A 22,459-nucleotide genomic window follows, 5' to 3' on the forward strand; every position below is an offset into this window, starting at 1 on the left:
CAACGTTTCTGTGGTCTCACACCACCTTTCTTAAGTCTGATTTGAGAAAGGTGGTGTGAGACCAAAGAAACGTTGTCTTATGTTTTTTTTTGCCTTTGAAAATTTTGGACCCAAGACCAGGGTCCCTGAGTTCGCCTGCACCCACAGACTTGCCCTCACTTAAGAGTCCTGTTTCAATCTGTTTCCCTATATATATATATATATATATATATATATATATAGCAACAGAAGAATACAGCAGCACACTGCTAGCACAAAGATATAGATAAAACATGAGTATATAGATACAACATGGAAAGCTATACAGCTATGGTGTAATAAATGGAAATATAAAGTAGTGAGGTACTTAGCTTGCAATTTGGCGGCCAAATAGCTTGGACCGTCCCACCGCGATAAGGTGACCTCATTTAGGATGGACCCTACACTATGAATATGCCTCTGTGTAGTCATTTCAGCAGGCATTGCAGGATCTGAAACATCCTAGACACTTTATATACACCTGATGGAGGTGGGTGGGGTGCAAGAGCCAACATGGAGGTAGCCACTCCACTGTATGTACAATACAGACAAAAGAATAAGTCAGCCAGCACTATTGATTCCAAACTATTGTATTGACCTGGCTTACAGGTGCAGGCTGCTGGGCTAAATATACAGCAACAGAAGAATACAGCAGCACACTGCTAGCACAAAGATATAGATAAAACATGAGTATATAGATACAACATGGAAAGCTATACAGCTATGGTGTAATAAATGGAAATATAAACTTGCCATTTGGCAGCCAAATAGCTTGGACCGTCCCACCGCGATAAGGTGACCTCATTTGGGACGGACCCTACACTATGAATATGCCTTTGTGTAGTCAGTTCAGCAGGCATTGCAGGATCTGAAACATCCTAGACACCTTATATACACCTGATAGAGGTGGGTGGGTTGCAAGAGCCAACATGGAGGTAGCCACTCCACCGTATGTACAATAAAGACAAAAGAATAAGTCAGCCAGCACTATTGATTCCAAACCTTTGTATGGACCTGGCTATATATATATATATATATATATATATATATATATACATCTACAATGCCACATATTGGTCACCCCATTTTTTTTTTATTAAACCACACCCTTTTCTTGATATTACTACTGGTTCCCACTGTCTAAAAAGTGTCTTTTCTGATTGAACTTGGTCTTCTTTTCTTCTCCATTTTGCTCCGACCACCATAAAAATTTCATCCGGCCATGGTTCATCATTTAAAGGTATGCCGCTAATGTCTACGGTTCCTCAATTCTGCAGCACATCTCCTGAATGTTCCCCATATGTAATGGCTCCTTGCACTGTGCCCCCTGGATATAACAGTAAATCCAATGGGATGGAAGAGACATCAATCAGGGCGCAGGACTTAACGATGTTAAATAAGATGCAGACCTTTATTGAGAGGATGCAACGCTAGTAATGGAGAGCGTTTCCAGCCAGAAATGCTCTCCATTACTAGCGTTGCATCCTCTCAATAAAGTTCTGTATCTTATTTAACATTGTTGAGTCCTGCGCCCTGATTGATGTCCCAATTTTTGAAAGTCTCTTCCATACCATTGGATTTGTTGTTACGCCAGTCTTCCATTTCAGGATGCACCCACACTCTTTGCCCCACTGAAAATAAAGATGACACACACTGTCCCCTGAATATAATGCCCAACACTGTTTCCCACTAGACTTTCTTCCCTCATAAAATAATGGAGCAACACATAGTCCCCTCAAAACTATTTTGGTACCACTCAAGTGCCTCTAGAAAATGATAGTGCTGCACAAGTGCCTCCAAAACATGATAGCGTCTCACAGGTGCCTCCCTGAACAGATTCAATTTGACCCTTCCATAAATGGACACTCACACTAAATAACCTAGAAGAAAAGAACCATAGTCTCTGTGTCTTCTTGTCACCATGTGGAACTTGGAGGCTAGCACCAGCTTTTTATCTCCTGTAGAACAATTTATGATCAAGGTGACCCAATTACATCATCATTGCACCGCCTGTATCTAAGGAGCCCTGGTAAGAAACTTTTTTTTAATGTTGATCAGAGGTGGCATCCAAACCTGCAATCAGTGTGGGGTGGACCAGGAAAAACTTGTGGCATGCTACCCTTGATAATGCCTGACAGACCACACCACAATACACAGTGCCACCACACATACTATCTCCCAGACAGTGCTTCTATACTTAATGTTTGCCAGAATTGGCCTCCATATATAGCACCTGAACTGAATAGATGTTAAAAAACGCATGTGCCCATTGATTCCTAACACAAGCAGATGTAATTTTTTTAGGAATGACCATGGAAGTGTTTGGGACTCTTATTGGAGCTGCTTTACAAGGGCAGATAGTAGCGAGCGCGCACACTTCTCATGACTGTTATGTGAATAATGGGACCATGAACATTTCGATGAATGCCACATACTCCCCAATGAACAGTACCATTTTAGCTCCAGGATCAGCAGATTATAAGCTGCATGCCGTAAGTATGGGAAGAATATATTGATAGTATACACAGAGGATACTTGGGGGCATTTATCATTGTCTTTAGAGCTGTTTTTGTGTGTAAATTTGTCTCTATTTAGGCGCAGCGCTGCACCTAAGGCTATTGTTTGCACCTTTTCGTTATACACTTTTTTTTTTAAAAGAGCGTACAGACCAGCTGTTAAGGTTTAGTCCTGTGCAGTGGTAATTAATTTATCAACGGCGACTTTCGCTAAAAAGTCGCAAAACCCACCAAAAAGTCGTAATTCCACACCAGCCCAGACCTAGCATAGCTTTTTGGTATATGTGAAGAGTGAAATTTTAGAAAATGTGTATCCTCCACAAAATTTATCAAATGCCCTGCGACCATTTAATAAATTTGTCACGCAAAGAAACACGCAAATAAAAAGAACTAAAAAATTAACTAAATCACACACATCTTGTACCCTGGATATGGGGGCATTTACTAAGATGTGTGTAATTTATTTAATTTTTTAAGTTCTTTTTTTTTTTTTCTTTTTTTTTTTGTGACTCCGCCAAATGTATTAAATGGTCAAGACTAACTGCCTGGATACAAGAGCATTTTTCCTCAAGCAGGGTGACTCCAGCTGTTGCAAAACTACAACTCCCAGCATGCCCAGACAGCATTATAGAAAACTACAGTGGGGATCAAAAGTTTGGGCACCCCAGGTAAAAATTTGTATTAATGTGCATAAAGAAGCCAAGGAAAGATGGAAAAATCTCCAAAAGGCATCAAATTACTGATTAGACATTCTTATAATATGTCAACAAAAGTTAGATTTTATTTCCATCATTTACACTTTCAAATTAACAGAAAACAAAAAAATGGCATCTGCAAAAGTTTGGGCACCCTGCAGAGTTAATATCTTGTACTGCCCCCTTTGGCAAGTATCTCAGCTTGTAAACGCTTTTTGTAGCCAGCCGAGAGTCTTTCAATTCTTGTATCTTTGCCCATTCTTCCTTACAAAAGTCTTCCAGTTCTTTGAGATTTCTGGGCTGTCTGTCTGCTCTTTTAAGGTCTAGCCATAGATTTTCAATTATCAGGAGATTGTGAAGGCCATGGAAAAACCTTCAGTTTACGCCTCATGATGTAATCCCCTGTGGGTTTCGAGGTGTGTTTAGGATCATTATGCATTTGTAGAAGCCATCCTCTCTTTAACTTCAGCTTTTTCATAGATGGCATCAAGTTAGCATCCACAATTTGCTGAAATGTTATTGAATCCATTTTTCCTTCTAGTGAGATGTTCCCTGTGCCACTGGCTGCAATACGACCCCAAAGCATGATTGATCCACCCCCATGCTTAACAGTTGGACAGAGGTTCTTTTCATTAAATTCTGTTCCCTTTCTTCTCCAAACGTACCTTTGCTCATTCCGTCCAAAAAGTTCAATTTTAACCTCATCGGTCCACAGAACTTGTTTCCAAAATGTATCAGGCTTGTCTATATGTTCGTTTGCAAAGTTCAAATGCTGATTTTTGTGGTGAGGATGCAGAAGAGGTTTTCTTCTGATGACTTTTCCATGAAGACCATATTTGTACAAGTATATAAAGTTGGAATAGTGTACCACAACTCCAGTGTCTGAGTCAAACGTGGGTTTTGAATAGTTTTTCTCACAATCCTGCAAGCTGTTCTGTCTGATATTTTTCTTGGTCTTCCAGATCTTGCTTTAACTTCCACTGTTCCTGATGACTGCCATTTCTTAATTACATTCCAAACAGAGGATATTGACATCTGAAAAGCTATCTTCTTATCGCCTTCTCCAGCTTTGTGAGCGTCAACTATTTTCAGTTTCAGATTTCTAGACAACTGCTTAGAAGAACCCATGGTGCTGATTGTTGGGGAAAGGTCAGATGAGTCTGGGCATTTAAAACCTTGGAGATTGACATCACCTGGTCTTCCCAGATGATGATTGAGAACAAGCCATGACACTGGCAGGTCTCAGCTTTGCAAAGGGAGCAGTGCATGCTATAAATTCTGCAGGCTGCCCAAGCTTTTGCAGACGCCATTTTGGTGATGGAAATAAAATCTAACTTTTGTTGACATATTATAAGAATGTCTAATCTGTAATTTGATGCCTTTTGGAGATTTTTCCATCTTTCCTTGGCTTCTTTATGCACATTAATACAAATTTTTACCTGGGGTGCCCAAACTTTTGATCCCCACTGTAGCATAAAGATTTGTTCATTAACAAAGTATGTAGCAATGACACGCAAAGGCATTGTCTCACCAATCACTGTCCGTGTGCTCTGTCAGTGCATATGCTCAGAACCTTTCATCATTTATCTTATATGATGGGATCAGGTGACCAATGCTTCCATCTGTTGTAGTGAATAGTTTTAAGTTATGTATTCTTTATGTCTAGAGGAACGTCTACATGATATCTGCCGGGGTGATTGGCTGTATATATGTGCTCTGCACGGCTGTCCTATTTCTGGGAGTTAAAGAGAAAAATGGTGAGACCTTAACTAATAATTTCATTTACTTATTGGCTGAATTATAAGGGATTTGAAAAACATAGCTGCTTTCTTCTTATACATCTGTATACAGGTTGTATGTGGTATTGTAGCTGAGCTCTGTTCTCTTGAATGGAAGTGAGCTACAATAATAGGCACGACTTCCATGGACAGGGGTAGCATTGTTTAAGGCACAAAGAATATAATGAGGATATGGTGGTGGGGTCCTATCCCTGAGTGAGAATGTACTGAGGATATGGTGGTGGAGTCCAATCCCTAATTAAGAATGTACTGAGGACATGGTGGTGGGGTCCCATTCCTGAGTGAGAATGTACTGAGGACATGGTGGTGGGGTCCCATCCCTGAGTGAGAATGTACTGAAGACTTGGTGGTGGGGTCCAATCCCTAACTAAGAATGTAGTGAGGACATGGTGGTGGGGTCCCATTCTGTACTGAGAATGTACTGAGAACTTGGTGGTGGGGTCTCATCTCTGACTCAGAATGTACTAAGGATATGGTGGTGGGGTCCAATCCCTAATTAAGAATGTACTGAGGACATGGTGGTGGGGTCCCATTCCTGAGTGAGAATGTACTGAGGACATGGTGGTGGGGTCCCATCCCTGAGTGAGAATGTACTGAGGACATGGTGGTGGGGTCCCATCCCTGAGTGAGAATGTACTGAGGACATGCTGGTGGGGTCCCATCCCTGAGTGAGAATGTACTGAAGACTTGGTGGTGGGGTCCAATCCCTAACTAAGAATGTAGTGAGGACATGGTGGTGGGGTCCCATTCTGTACTGAGAATGTACTGAGAACTTGGTGGTGGGGTCTCATCTCTGACTCAGAATGTACTAAGGATATGGTGGTGGGGTCCAATCCCTAACTAAGAATGTACTGAGGACATGGTGGTGGGGTCATATCCCATAGTGAGAATGTACGGAAGACATGGTGGTGGGGTTCCATCCCTGACTGAGAATGTACTGAGAACTTGGTAGTGGGTCCCAACCCTGAATGAGAATGTACTGAAGACATGGTGGTGGGGTCCCATCTCTGACTGAGAATGTACTGAGGACATGGTGGTGGGGTCCAATCCCTGACTGAGAATGTACTGAGGACATGGTGGTGGGGTCCAATCCCTGACTGAGGACATGGTGGTGGGGTCCAATCCCTGACTGAGAATGTACTGAGGACATGGTGGTGGGGTCTCATCCCTGACTGAGAATGTACTGAGGACATGGTGGTGGGGTCCAATCCCTGACTGAGAATGTACTGAGGACATGGTGGTGGGGTCTCATCCCTGACTGAGAATGTACTGAGGACATGGTGGTGGGGTCCAATGCCTGACTGAGAATGTACTGTGGACCAGGTGGTGGGGTCCAATCCCTGACTGAGAATGTACTGAGGACATGGGGGTGGGGTCCAATCCCTGACAGAGAATTTACTTAGGACATGGTGGTGGGGTCATATCCCTGAGTGAGAATGTACTGAGGACATGGTGGTGGGGTTCAATCCCTGACTGAGAATGTACTGAGAACTTGGTGGTGGGGTCCCATGCTGTACTGAGAATGTACTGAAGACATGGTGGTGGGATCCCATTCTGTACTGAAAATGTTCTGAGGACATGGTGGTGGGGTCCTATCCCTGAGTGAGAATGTACTGAGGACATGGTGGTGGGGTCTCATCTCTGACTCAGAATGTACTGAGGATATGGTGGTGGGGTCCAATCCCTAATTAAGAATGTACTGAGGACATGGTGGTGGGGTCCCATTCCTGAGTGAGAATGTACTGAGGACATGGTGGTGGGGTCCCATCCCTGAGTAAGAATGTACTGAGGACATGGTGGCGGGGTCCCATCCCTGAGTGAGAATGTACTGAGGACATTGTGGTGGGATCCCATCCCTGAGTGAGAATGTACTGGAGACTTGGTGGTGGGGTCCAATCCCTGAGTGAGAATGTACTGAAGACTTGGTGGTGGGGTCCCATCCCTAATTAAGAATGTACTGAGGACATGGTGGTGGGGTCCCATTCCTGAGTGATAATGTACTGAGGACATGGTGGTGGGGTCCCATCCCTGAGTAAGAATGTACTCAGGACATGGTGGCGGGGTCCCATCCCTGAGTGAGAATGTACTGAGGACATGGTGGTGGGGTCCCATCCCTGAGTAAGAATGTACTGAGGATATGGTGGCGGGGTCCCATCCCTGAGTGAGAATGTACTGAAGACTTGGTGGTGGGGTCCAATCCCTAACTAAGAATGTACTGAGGACATGGTGGTGGGGTCCCTTCCCTGAATGAGAATGTACTGAAGACATGGTGGTGGGGTCCCATTCTGTACTGAGAACTTGGTGGTGGGGTCTCATCTCTGACTCAGAATGTACTGAGGATATGGTGGTAGGGTTATTTCCCTGAGTGAGACTGTACTGACGACATGGTGGTGGAGTACTATCCCTGACTGAGAATGTACTGAGAACTTGGTAGTGGGTCCCATCCCTGAATGAGAATGTACTGAAGACATGGTGGTGGGGTCCCATCTCTGACTGAGAGTGTTCTGAGAACTTTGTGGTGGGGTCTCATCTCTGATTCAGAATGTACTTAAGACATGGTGGTGGGGTCCCATCCCAGAGTGAGAATGTACTGAGGACATTGTGGTGGAGTCCCATCCCTGAGTTAGAATGTACTGAGGACATGGTGGTGGGGTTCAAACCCTGAGTGAGAATGTACTGAGAACTTGGTGGTGGGGTCCCATGCTGTACTGAGAATGTACTGAAGACATGGTTGGGGGGTCCCATTCTGCACTGAGAATGTACTGAGGATATGGTGGTGGGGTCCCATCCCGGAGTGACAATGTACTGAATACATTGTGGTGGGGTCCTATCCCTGAGTGAGAATGTACTGAGGACATGGTGGTGGGGTCTCATCTCTGACTCAGAATGTACTGAGGATATGGTGGTGGGGTCCAATCCCTAATTAAGAATGTACTGAGGACATGGTGGTGGGGTCCCATCCCTGAGTAAGAATGTACTGAGCACATGGTGGCGGGGTCCCATCCCTGAGTGAGAATGTACTGAGGACATTGTGGTGGGGTCCCATCCCTGAGTGAGAATGTACTGAAGACTTGGTGGTGGGGTCCAATCCCTAACTAAGAATGTACTGAGGACATGGTGGTGGGGTCCCATCCCTGACTGAGAATGTACTGTGGACCAGGTGGTGGGGTCCAATCCCTGACTGAGAATGTACTGAGGACATGGGGGTGGGGTCCAATCCCTGACAGAGAATTTACTTAGGACATGGTGGTGGGGTCATATCTCTGAGTGAGAATGTACTGAGGACATGGTGGTGGGGTTCAATCCCTGACTGAGAATGTACTGAGAACTTGGTGGTGGGGTCCCATGCTGTACTGAAAATGTTCTGAGGATATGGTGGTGGGGTCCTATCCCTGAGTGAGAATGTACTGAGGACATGGTGGTGGGGTCTCATCTCTAACTCAGAATGTACTGAGGATATGGTGGTGGGGTCCAATCCCTAATTAAGAATGTACTGAGGACATGGTGGTGGGGTCCCATTCCTGAGTGAGAATGTACTGAGGACATGGTGGTGGGGTCCCATCCCTGAGTAAGAATGTACTGAGGACATGGTGGCGGGGTCCCATCCCTGAGTGAGAATGTACTGAGGACATTGTGGTGGGGTCCCATCCCTGAGTGAGAATGTACTGGAGACTTGGTGGTGGGGTCCAATCCCTAACTAAGAATGTACTGAGGACATGGTGGTTGGGTCCCATTCTGTGCTGAAAATGTACTGAGAACTTGGTGGTGGGGTCTCATCTCTGACTCAGAATGTACTGAGGATATGGTGGTGAGGTCCAATCCCTGACTGAGAATTTACTGAGAACTTGGTAGTGGGTCCCATCCCTGAATGAGAATGTACTGAAGACATGGTGGTGGGGTCCCATCTCTGACTGAGAGTGTTCTGAGAACTTTGTGGTGGGGTCTCATCTCTGACTCAGAATGTACTGAGGACATGGTGGTGGGGTCCCATCCCGGAGTGAGAATGTACTGAGGACATTGTGGTGGGGTCCCATCCCTGAGTGAGAATGTACTGAGGACATGGTGGTGGGGTTCAATCCCTGAGTGAGAATATACTGAGAACTTGGTGGTGGGGTCCCATGCTGTACTGAGAATGTACTGAAGACATGGTTGTGGGGTCCCATTCTGTACTGAAAATGTTCTGAGGACATGGTGGTTGGGGGTCCCATCCCTGAATGAGAATGTACTGAAGACATGGTGGTGGGGTCCCATTCTGTACTGAGAATGTACTGTGAACTTGGTGGTTGGGTCTCATCTCTGACTCAGAATGTACTGAGGATATGGTGGTGGGGTCCCATCCCGGAGTGACAATGTACTGAATACATTGTGGTGGGGTCCTATCCCTGAGTGAGAATGTACTGAGGACATGGTGGTGGGATCTCATCTCTGACTCAGAATGTACTGAGGATATGGTGGTGGGGTCCAATCCCTAACTAAGAATGTACTGAGGACATGGTGGTAGGGTTATTTCCCTGAGTGAGACTGTACGGACGACATGGTGGTGGGGTTCTATCCCTGACTGAGAATGTACTGAGAACTTGGTAGTGGGTCCCATCCCTGAATGAGAATGTACTGAAGACATGGTGGTGGGGTCCCATTCTGTACTGAAAATGTTCTGAGGACATGGTGGTTGGGGGTCCCATCCCTGAATGAGAATGTACTGAAGACATGGTGGTGGGGTCCCATTCTGTACTGAGAATGTACTGTGAACTTGGTGGTGGGGTCTCATCTCTGACTCAGAATGTACTGAGGATATGGTGGTGGGGTCCCATCCCGGAGTGACAATGTACTGAATACATTGTGGTGGGGTCCTATCCCTGAGTGAGAATGTACTGAGGACATGGTGGTGGGATCTCATCTCTGACTCAGAATGTACTGAGGATATGGTGGTGGGGTCCAATCCCTAACTAAGAATGTACTGAGGACATGGTGGTAGGGTTATTTCCCTGAGTGAGACTGTACGGACGACATGGTGGTGGGGTTCTATCCCTGACTGAGAATGTACTGAGAACTTGGTAGTGGGTCCCATCCCTGAATGAGAATGTACTGAAGACATGGTGGTGGGGTCCCATCTCTGACTGAGAGTGTTCTGAGAACTTTGTGGTGGGGTCTCATCTCTGATTCAGAATGTACTGAAGACATGGTGGTGGGGTCCCATCCCAGAGTGAGAATGTACTGAGGACATTGTGGTGGAGTCCCATCCCTGAGTGAGAATGTACTGAGGACATGGTGGTGGGGTTCAATCCCTGAGTGAGAATGTACTGAGAACTTGGTGGTGGGGTCCCATGCTGTACTGAGAATGTACTGAAGACATGGTTGGGGGGTCCCATTCTGTACTGAAAATGTTCTGAGGACATGGTGGTTGGGGGTCCCATCCCTGAATGAGAATGTACTGAAGACATGGTGGTGGGGTCCCATTCTGTACTGAGAATGTACTGTGAACTTGGTGGTGGGGTCTCATCTCTGACTCAGAATGTACTGAGGATATGGTGGTGGGGTCCCATCCCGGAGTGACAATGTACTGAATACATTGTGGTGGGGTCCTATCCCTGAGTGAGAATGTACTGAGGACATGGTGGTGGGATCTCATCTCTGACTCAGAATGTACTGAGGATATGGTGGTGGGGTCCAATCCCTAACTAAGAATGTACTGAGGACATGGTGGTAGGGTTATTTCCCTGAGTGAGACTGTACGGACGACATGGTGGTGGGGTTCTATCCCTGACTGAGAATGTACTGAGAACTTGGTAGTGGGTCCCATCCCTGAATGAGAATGTACTGAAGACATGGTGGTGGGGTCCCATCTCTGACTGAGAGTGTTCTGAGAACTTTGTGGTGGGGTCTCATCTCTGATTCAGAATGTACTGAAGACATGGTGGTGGGGTCCCATCCCAGAGTGAGAATGTACTGAGGACATTGTGGTGGAGTCCCATCCCTGAGTGAGAATGTACTGAGGACATGGTGGTGGGGTTCAATCCCTGAGTGAGAATGTACTGAGAACTTGGTGGTGGGGTCCCATGCTGTACTGAGAATGTACTGAAGACATGGTTGTGGGGTCCCATTCTGTACTGAAAATGTTCTGAGGACATGGTGGTTGGGGGTCCCATCCCTGAATGAGAATGTACTGAAGACATGGTGGTGGGGTCCCATTCTGTACTGAGAATGTACTGTGAACTTGGTGGTGGGGTCTCATCTCTGACTCAGAATGTACTGAGGATATGGTGGTGGGGTCCCATCCCGGAGTGACAATGTACTGAATACATTGTGGTGGGGTCCTATCCCTGAGTGAGAATGTACTGAGGACATGGTGGTGGGATCTCATCTCTGACTCAGAATGTACTGAGGATATGGTGGTGGGGTCCAATCCCTAACTAAGAATGTACTGAGGACATGGTGGTAGGGTTATTTCCCTGAGTGAGACTGTACGGACGACATGGTGGTGGGGTTCTATCCCTGACTGAGAATGTACTGAGAACTTGGTAGTGGGTCCCATCCCTGAATGAGAATGTACTGAAGACATGGTGGTGGGGTCCCATCTCTGACTGAGAGTGTTCTGAGAACTTTGTGGTGGGGTCTCATCTCTGATTCAGAATGTACTGAAGACATGGTGGTGGGGTCCCATCCCAGAGTGAGAATGTACTGAGGACATTGTGGTGGAGTCCCATCCCTGAGTGAGAATGTACTGAGGACATGGTGGTGGGGTTCAATCCCTGAGTGAGAATGTACTGAGAACTTGGTGGTGGGGTCCCATGCTGTACTGAGAATGTACTGAAGACATGGTTGTGGGGTCCCATTCTGTACTGAAAATGTTCTGAGGACATGGTGGTTGGGGGTCCCATCCCTGAATGAGAATGTACTGAAGACATGGTGGTGGGGTCCCATTCTGTACTGAGAATGTACTGTGAACTTGGTGGTGGGGTCTCATCTCTGACTCAGAATGTACTGAGGATATGGTGGTGGGGTCCCATCCCGGAGTGACAATGTACTGAATACATTGTGGTGGGGTCCTATCCCTGAGTGAGAATGTACTGAGGACATGGTGGTGGGATCTCATCTCTGACTCAGAATGTACTGAGGATATGGTGGTGGGGTCCAATCCCTAACTAAGAATGTACTGAGGACATGGTGGTAGGGTTATTTCCCTGAGTGAGACTGTACGGACGACATGGTGGTGGGGTTCTATCCCTGACTGAGAATGTACTGAGAACTTGGTAGTGGGTCCCATCCCTGAATGAGAATGTACTGAAGACATGGTGGTGGGGTCCCATCTCTGACTGAGAGTGTTCTGAGAACTTTGTGGTGGGGTCTCATCTCTGATTCAGAATGTACTGAAGACATGGTGGTGGGGTCCCATCCCAGAGTGAGAATGTACTGAGGACATTGTGGTGGAGTCCCATCCCTGAGTGAGAATGTACTGAGGACATGGTGGTGGGGTTCAATCCCTGAGTGAGAATGTACTGAGAACTTGGTGGTGGGGTCCCATGCTGTACTGAGAATGTACTGAAGACATGGTTGTGGGGTCCCATTCTGTACTGAAAATGTTCTGAGGACATGGTGGTTGGGGGTCCCATCCCTGAATGAGAATGTACTGAAGACATGGTGGTGGGGTCCCATTCTGTACTGAGAATGTACTGTGAACTTGGTGGTGGGGTCTCATCTCTGACTCAGAATGTACTGAGGATATGGTGGTGGGGTCCCATCCCGGAGTGACAATGTACTGAATACATTGTGGTGGGGTCCTATCCCTGAGTGAGAATGTACTGAAGACATGGTGGTGGGGTCCCATCCCAGAGTGAGAATGTACTGAGGACATTGTGGTGGAGTCCCATCCCTGAGTGAGAATGTACTGAGGACATGGTGGTGGGGTTCAATCCCTGAGTGAGAATGTACTGAGAACTTGGTGGTGGGGTCCCATGCTGTACTGAGAATGTACTGAAGACATGGTTGTGGGGTCCCATTCTGTACTGAAAATGTTCTGAGGACATGGTGGTTGGGGGTCCCATCCCTGAATGAGAATGTACTGAAGACATGGTGGTGGGGTCCCATTCTGTACTGAGAATGTACTGTGAACTTGGTGGTGGGGTCTCATCTCTGACTCAGAATGTACTGAGGATATGGTGGTGGGGTCCCATCCCGGAGTGACAATGTACTGAATACATTGTGGTGGGGTCCTATCCCTGAGTGAGAATGTACTGAGGACATGGTGGTGGGATCTCATCTCTGACTCAGAATGTACTGAGGATATGGTGGTGGGGTCCAATCCCTAACTAAGAATGTACTGAGGACATGGTGGTAGGGTTATTTCCCTGAGTGAGACTGTACGGACGACATGGTGGTGGGGTTCTATCCCTGACTGAGAATGTACTGAGAACTTGGTAGTGGGTCCCATCCCTGAATGAGAATGTACTGAAGACATGGTGGTGGGGTCCCATCTCTGACTGAGAGTGTTCTGAGAACTTTGTGGTGGGGTCTCATCTCTGATTCAGAATGTACTGAAGACATGGTGGTGGGGTCCCATCCCAGAGTGAGAATGTACTGAGGACATTGTGGTGGAGTCCCATCCCTGAGTGAGAATGTACTGAGGACATGGTGGTGGGGTTCAATCCCTGAGTGAGAATGTACTGAGAACTTGGTGGTGGGGTCCCATGCTGTACTGAGAATGTACTGAAGACATGGTTGTGGGGTCCCATTCTGTACTGAAAATGTTCTGAGGACATGGTGGTTGGGGGTCCCATCCCTGAATGAGAATGTACTGAAGACATGGTGGTGGGGTCCCATTCTGTACTGAGAATGTACTGTGAACTTGGTGGTGGGGTCTCATCTCTGACTCAGAATGTACTGAGGATATGGTGGTGGGGTCCCATCCCGGAGTGACAATGTACTGAATACATTGTGGTGGGGTCCTATCCCTGAGTGAGAATGTACTGAGGACATGGTGGTGGGATCTCATCTCTGACTCAGAATGTACTGAGGATATGGTGGTGGGGTCCAATCCCTAACTAAGAATGTACTGAGGACATGGTGGTAGGGTTATTTCCCTGAGTGAGACTGTACGGACGACATGGTGGTGGGGTTCTATCCCTGACTGAGAATGTACTGAGAACTTGGTAGTGGGTCCCATCCCTGAATGAGAATGTACTGAAGACATGGTGGTGGGGTCCCATCTCTGACTGAGAGTGTTCTGAGAACTTTGTGGTGGGGTCTCATCTCTGATTCAGAATGTACTGAAGACATGGTGGTGGGGTCCCATCCCAGAGTGAGAATGTACTGAGGACATTGTGGTGGAGTCCCATCCCTGAGTGAGAATGTACTGAGGACATGGTGGTGGGGTTCAATCCCTGAGTGAGAATGTACTGAGAACTTGGTGGTGGGGTCCCATGCTGTACTGAGAATGTACTGAAGACATGGTTGTGGGGTCCCATTCTGTACTGAAAATGTTCTGAGGACATGGTGGTTGGGGGTCCCATCCCTGAATGAGAATGTACTGAAGACATGGTGGTGGGGTCCCATTCTGTACTGAGAATGTACTGTGAACTTGGTGGTGGGGTCTCATCTCTGACTCAGAATGTACTGAGGATATGGTGGTGGGGTCCCATCCCGGAGTGACAATGTACTGAATACATTGTGGTGGGGTCCTATCCCTGAGTGAGAATGTACTGAGGACATGGTGGTGGGATCTCATCTCTGACTCAGAATGTACTGAGGATATGGTGGTGGGGTCCAATCCCTAACTAAGAATGTACTGAGGACATGGTGGTAGGGTTATTTCCCTGAGTGAGACTGTACGGACGACATGGTGGTGGGGTTCTATCCCTGACTGAGAATGTACTGAGAACTTGGTAGTGGGTCCCATCCCTGAATGAGAATGTACTGAAGACATGGTGGTGGGGTCCCATCTCTGACTGAGAGTGTTCTGAGAACTTTGTGGTGGGGTCTCATCTCTGATTCAGAATGTACTGAAGACATGGTGGTGGGGTCCCATCCCAGAGTGAGAATGTACTGAGGACATTGTGGTGGAGTCCCATCCCTGAGTGAGAATGTACTGAGGACATGGTGGTGGGGTTCAATCCCTGAGTGAGAATGTACTGAGAACTTGGTGGTGGGGTCCCATGCTGTACTGAGAATGTACTGAAGACATGGTTGTGGGGTCCCATTCTGTACTGAAAATGTTCTGAGGACATGGTGGTTGGGGGTCCCATCCCTGAATGAGAATGTACTGAAGACATGGTGGTGGGGTCCCATTCTGTACTGAGAATGTACTGTGAACTTGGTGGTGGGGTCTCATCTCTGACTCAGAATGTACTGAGGATATGGTGGTGGGGTCCCATCCCGGAGTGACAATGTACTGAATACATTGTGGTGGGGTCCTATCCCTGAGTGAGAATGTACTGAGGACATGGTGGTGGGATCTCATCTCTGACTCAGAATGTACTGAGGATATGGTGGTGGGGTCCAATCCCTAACTAAGAATGTACTGAGGACATGGTGGTAGGGTTATTTCCCTGAGTGAGACTGTACGGACGACATGGTGGTGGGGTTCTATCCCTGACTGAGAATGTACTGAGAACTTGGTAGTGGGTCCCATCCCTGAATGAGAATGTACTGAAGACATGGTGGTGGGGTCCCATCTCTGACTGAGAGTGTTCTGAGAACTTTGTGGTGGGGTCTCATCTCTGATTCAGAATGTATTAAAGACATGGTGGTGGGGTCCCATCCCAGAGTGAGAATGTACTGAGGACATTGTGGTGGAGTCCCATCCCTGAGTGAGAATGTACTGAGGACATGGTGGTGGGGTTCAATCCCTGAGTGAGAATGTACTGAGAACTTGGTGGTGGGGTCCCATGCTGTACTGAGAATGTACTGAAGACATGGTTGGGGGGTCCCATTCTGTACTGAAAATGTTCTGAGGACATGGTGGAGGGGTCCCATCACTGAATGATAATGTACTGAAGACATGGTGGTGGGGTCCCATTCTGTACTGAGAATGTACTGTGAACTTGGTGGTGGGGTCTCATCTCTGACTCAGAATGTACTGAGGATATGGTGGTGGGGTCCCATCCCGGAGTGACAATGTACTGAATACATTGTGGTGGGGTCCTATCCCTGAGTGAGAATGTACTGAGGAGATGGTGGTGGGATCTCATCTCTTACTCAGAATGTACTGAGGATATGGTGGTGGGGTCCAATCCCTAATTAAGAATGTACTGAGGACATGGTGGTGGGGTCCCATTCCTGAGTGAGAATGTACTGAGGACATGGTGGTGGGGTCCCATCCCTGAGTAAGAATGTACTGAGGATATGGTGGCGGGATCCCATCCCTGAGTGAGAATGTACTGAAGACTTGGTGGTGGGGTCCAATCCCTAACTAAGAATGTACTGAGGACATGGTGGTGGGGTCCCATCCCTGAATGAGAATGTACTGAAGACATGGTGGTGGGGTCCCATTCTGTACTGAGAACTTGGTGGTGGGGTCTCATCTCTGACTCAGAATGTACTGAGGATATGGTGGTAGGGTTATTTCCCTGAGTGAGACTGTACGGACGACATGGTGGTGGGGTTCTATCCCTGACTGAGAATGTACTGAGAACTTTGTGGTGGAGTCCCATCCCTGAGTGAGAATGTACTGAGAACTTGGTGGTGGGGTCCCATGCTGTACTGAGAATGTACTGAAGACATGGTTGGGGGGTCCCATTCTGTACTGAAAATGTTCTGAGGACATGGTGGCGGGGTCCCATCCCTGAATGAGAATGTACTGAAGACAAGGTGGTGGGGTCCCATTCTGTACTGAGAATGTACTGAGGATATGGTGGTGGGGTCCCATCCCGGAGTGACAATCTACTGAATACATTGTGGTGGGGTCCTATCCCTGAGTGAGAATGTACTGAGGACATGGTGGTGGGGTCTCATCTCTGACTCAGAATGTACTGAGGATATGGTGGTGGGGTCCAATCCCTAATTAAAAATGTACTGAGGACATGGTGGTGGGGTCCCATTCCTGAGTGAGAATGTACTGAGGACGTGGTCGTGGGGTCCCATCCCTGAGTAAGAATGTACTGAGCACATGGTGGCGGGGTCCCATCCCTGAGTGAGAATGTACTGAGGACATTGTGGTGGGGTCCCATCCCTGAGTGAGAATGTACTGAAGACTTGGTGGTGGGGTCCAATCCCTAACTAAGAATGTACTGAGGACATGGTGGTGGGGTCCCATCCCTGAATGAGAATGTACTGAAGACATGGTGGTGGGGTCCCATTCTGTACTGAGAATGTACTGAGAACTTGGTGGTGGGGTCTCATCTCTGACTCAGAATGTACTGAGGATATGCTGGTGGGGTCCAATCCCTAACTAAGAATGTACTGAGGACATGGTGGTGGGGTCCCATCCCGGAGTGAGAATGTACTGAGGACATGGTGGTAGGGTTATTTCTCTGAGTGAGAATGTATGGATGACATGGTGGTGGGGTTCTATCCCTGACTGAGAATGGACTGAGAACTTGGTAGTGGGTCCCATCCCTGAATGAGAATGTACTGAAGACATGGTGGTGGGGTCCCATTCTGTACTGAGAATGTACTGAGAACTTGGTGGTGGGGTCTCATCTCTGACTCAGAATGTACTGAGGATATGGTGGTGAGGTCCAATCCCTAACTAAGAATGTACTGAGGACATGGTGGTGGGGTCCCATCCCTGAGTGAGAATGTACTGAGGACATGGTGGTGGGGTCCCATCCCAGAGCGAGAATGTACTGAGGACATGGTGGTGGGGTCCCATCCCTGAGTGAGAATGTACTGAGGACATGGTGGTGGGGTCCCATCCCGGAGTGAGAATGTACTGAGGACATGGTGGTGGGGTCCCATCCCGTAGTGAGAATGTACTGAGGACATTGTGGTGGGGTCCCATCCCTGAGTGAGAATGTACTGAGGACATGGTGGTGGGGTTCAATCCCTGAGTGAGAATGTACTGAGAACTTGGTGGTCGGGTCCCATGCTTTACTGAGCATGTACTGAAGACATGGTTGTGGGGTCCCATTCTGTACTGAAAATGTTCTGAGGATATGGTGGTGGGGTCCCATCCCTGAATGAGAATGTACTGAAGACATGGTGGTGGGGTCCCATTCTGTACTGAGAATGTACTGAGAACTTGGTGGTGGGGTCCCATGCTTTACTGAGCATGTACTGAAGACATGGTTGTGGGGTCCCATTCTGTACTGAAAATGTTTTGAGGATATGGTGGTGGGGTCCAATCCCAGAGTGAGAATGTACTGAGGACATTGTGGTGGGGTCCCATCCCTGAGTGAGATTGTACTGAGGACATGGTGGTGGGGTTCAATCCCTGAGTGAGAATGTACTGAGAACTTGGTGGTGGGGTCCCATGCTTTACTGAGAATGTACTGAAGACATGGTTTTGGGGTCCCATTCTGTACTGAAAATGTTCTCAGAACATGGTGGTGGGGTCCCATCCCTGAATGAGAATGTACTGAAGACATGGTGGTGGGGTCCCATCCCTGAATGAGAATGTACTGAAGACATGGTGGTGGGGTCCCATTCTGTACTGAGAATGTAATGAGAACTTGGTGGTGGGGTCTCATCTCTGACTCAGAATCTACTGAGGATATGGTGGTGGGGTCCAATCCCTAATTAAGAATGTACTGAGGAGATGGTGGTGGGGTCCCATCCCGGAGTGAGAATGTACTGAGGACATTGTAGTGGGGTCCCATTCTGTACTAAGAATGTACTGAGAACTTGGTGGTGGGGTCCCATCCCTGAGTGAGAATGTACTGAGGACATTGTGGGGTCCATGAGGATATGGTGGTGGGGTCCAATCCCTAATTAAGAATGTACTGAGGACATGGAGGTGGGGTCCCATCCCGGAATGAGAATGTACTGAGGACATTGTGGTGGGGTCCTATCTCTGACCGAGAATGTACTGAGGATATGGTGGTGGGGTCCCATCCCTGAGTGAGAATGTACTGAGAACTTGGTGGTGGGGTCCCATGCTGTACTGAGAATGTACTGACTTTTCTATGGGGCCTTTCAGTTCTGCTCACCCTCCTGCATAGGGATTTGTATCCTTTCTTCTGTATTTGTTTGCCTACCAATCATTTCATATATGTTTTTGCAGATCCATACGTTATGTCTTCTGGGAAGGTTGTACCATTTTGTAGCGGCTTTAAAAAATCCATGAGGCACAGCCCGTACTGTTATCTCATAGCCTCATTCTTGCTGATTTCTGCTGCTGTTCAGGTAAATGGGCCACAAGATAGGGGATAACAAGCTGATCAGTGGGGGTCCCACCAATCCTGAGGACAGAGATAAAGTGTCCCCCAAATGGAGCATTCACCTATAAACTTTTCTCTCCAATCTATCAGCTTCAGCAGAGCAACTTTGTCCTTTTTTGCACACATGCTGCAGGAGACTTACGGGATCACTTTCAGAACTTGGTGCTGACCATCTTGGTGAGTATCTCACAATCTTCCTGTTACCTTATATGACTCTTTTAGCTCCCCCTGCTTTACCTTGTTAGTTCTAGGTTTTATATGACTGTGGAATACTTTCTGGCTTTGATGTATTAGGTTTATAGTTTGAAAAGCTTTACAACACACTTTAGCAGTGACAATCACTGTGAGTAACAAACTTTAGTAGCTGTCACTACCCATACCTGATACAGCAGTGAGATACTATAATTGTTGATAAACAACATTTATTTTTGCACCTTATTATACCAATAGATAAATAGACAGATAGATATGGAATGGATGGATATGGATGGATAGATAGCTAGACATCCTTAAAGGAGAAGCGCACTGCTAAGCAAACTCAGGGTGCAGAGCCAGTCAAGCCTTGGTCAGAGGCTCCCTTAAAGGGGTATTCCGGGCAAAAGCATCTTATCCCCTATCGAAAGGATAGGGGATTAGATGTCTGATCGCGGGGGGCCCGCCGCTGGGACCCCCCGCGATCTCCCTGCAGCAGCCCGCATTCTATGCGTAGCTGCGTCTGAAGTTTCCGAAACCTCCGGGCTTCCGAGACGGGGACGTGACGTCACGCCACGCCCCCTCCGTAACAGCCAACACGCCCCCTCCCATAGACATGAATGGGGGGGGGCGTGGTGTGCAGCACTCCGGTGTCAGATCAATGTGTGTTAGGCTTTATTCATCAGATGTAGAGACGTTTCGACCATCTCACAAGGTCTATGAAGGTGTGAGATGGTCGAAACGTCGCTACATCTGATGAATAAAGCCTAACACACATTCACCCGATACCAGAGTACTGCTGCTTTTTTGTTTTTGTTTTTTTTACATAGAAAGATATGGGAGGGACGGATATGGGATGGATATTACATAGATAATAATCATACTTTAATGTTTTCATTATTTACAGATTTCTGCAGTCCTCAGCATCCCGTTCTGGCAGTGGTTTCTACAAAGATTTGGCAAAAAAATGGCTGCTTTTGGAATTTCTGTATGTATTACTTCATTACATGGAGCTGTATAAGTTATAGTAAGAAAATATTTTCTGGGCACATAAAGCAACTTAGAACCCACTGATCTAGTAGCTACAATACTACTCAGTGTTACAGGGATTCTAAACAAAAGGAATAAAACTTGGCTCATATAAAAAATGTGAGAAGATGTGAAAAGAAGTAGTGTTGTTAGATATAACAAAATAGAAGATACAATAAAACATATCAATTAATTATATGATAAAAATTAGAGTATCCACAGAAACACAAGACTATAGGTACGTTCACACGTTCATCTCCGCTCGTGGAATTCAGCGAGTAGAGATTTTGTCAGGTGGAGCCACCAAAGATACTTCGGCTGTAGGACCATGGGGCACTGTGCTGTCACCATTGACGGCTATGCATTACTCGCGGAATTCCACGCAAAGAATGAACATGTTCTTTCTTTGCGCGGAACAATTTCAGCGGCAGAATTGTCCACTGCTGAAATTACACTGTGTAAACGGGTCTCGCGGAAAACCCATTCACACTAATGGTACAGTTCACTGCGCGGAATTCTTATCGTGGAATTCCTCTTGTGGAATCCCGCAATGTGAACGCACCCTAACAGTAACGTAAATAGATACTATGTGGGAGATTTATCAAAACCTGTGCAAAGGAAAAGTTGCCCAGTTGCCCATAGCAACCAATCAGCTCGCATTTTTTCATTTTTAAAGAGACCTGTGAAAAATGAAAGAAGCTATTTGATTGGTTGCCTTGGGCAACTGGACAACTTTTCCTTTGCACAGGTTTTGATAAATCTCCCCCTATATGTACACTTTTAGTGCTACCATATGGACAGTAGCCTCCAAGGACAAGGCGTACCCTTGACATGAATTGCGAGCTTGCGTATTGTGGCCAATAATACCTCATGCCTTATTCACTAATGAGGGAGAAAACAACAAAAATGTAGAATGGGGATGGTACAGCAAAGTTATGCCTTTATATAGGTGGCCTAGTTGGACTTATGAACAATTCTCACCATATAGTGGCTTAAAACTAAAATAAAACAGTCACTGATATCAATTTTTTTTTGTTTTTTGTTGCAGAATCTGTAATATTAACTTCACATTGTTCCTGTCTATACTGTTGGCATTTATTGCACTACTACCTATATTCTTTTTTTTTTATTTTATTTTTTTAAGTATTTATTTGAAACTTTTATGTTGTTTGCAACACAATACAGAAATAAAATAACATGCAGCCGAATATAGACCCCCCCAACCCCCCTAAAAACCAGAAGCAAATGAGCAGCAGTACATCACCCACGAAGTAGGCAGTCAAGGAGATCCACCCCCAGCTGACACCAAGACCCTAAACAGAGACACAGACAGCACACATTCACACACATTCCCGGAGTATCCCCCCCCCCCCCCCCCCTTCCTTTACCAGGCTAGAGACAACCATCCGACCCAGGAGAACAAACTTGTTCCGGGGGGACAACCGACTCTCCTATAATGAGCCAGGGCATCCAGATTTTGTCAAATTTCTTGGAGCATTTGCGACTAATGTACAATGTCCTGTACAGCGGTACATATTTGTTAACTAAGTTGAACGACCGTGCAATGGGGGGAGAGGAAGTATCCTTCCAGGCCATAATCAAAACTTTCCGAGCACAGAACAATAGAAACCGAATAAGAAGGCGCCTATGAGAGCCGAGGCTAAGTCTTCAATAACACCCAACAGACAAACGACAGGGGAAAACACATAGGGGAATTCCAAGTGGTCCATCAAGAACTGCAGCACCTCCCTCCAGAAGGGTTCTACACAAGGACAACTTTAAATAGCATGTAGAAGAGAGCCCACATCCACATGACACCGAAAACAAACATCCGAATGAAGAGACACCCATACGGGACAGCCTAACCGGAGTGTAATATAAGCGAAGGATGAACCGAT

The 22,459-nt window shown here is 46.8% G+C and overlaps 1 protein-coding gene across 1 annotated transcript in view; it reads left to right on the forward strand.

Moving 5' to 3' along the window:
* MFSD2B (MFSD2 lysolipid transporter B, sphingolipid) overlaps positions 1–22,459 on the forward strand; it is a 99,787-nt gene that overhangs the window by 71,766 nt on the left and 5,562 nt on the right. Inside the window, exons 6-10 of the mRNA XM_056564332.1 lie at positions 2,323–2,510; positions 4,896–4,986; positions 19,184–19,305; positions 19,431–19,517; positions 20,440–20,520. Coding sequence (XP_056420307.1) covers positions 2,323–2,510; positions 4,896–4,986; positions 19,184–19,305; positions 19,431–19,517; positions 20,440–20,520 — 569 coding nt within the window. The remainder of the gene's footprint in view (positions 1–2,322; positions 2,511–4,895; positions 4,987–19,183; positions 19,306–19,430; positions 19,518–20,439; positions 20,521–22,459) is intronic.

This window comes from Hyla sarda, chromosome 3 (genome assembly GCF_029499605.1).
Source record: "Hyla sarda isolate aHylSar1 chromosome 3, aHylSar1.hap1, whole genome shotgun sequence".
Taxonomy (NCBI): Eukaryota; Metazoa; Chordata; class Amphibia; order Anura; family Hylidae; genus Hyla; species Hyla sarda.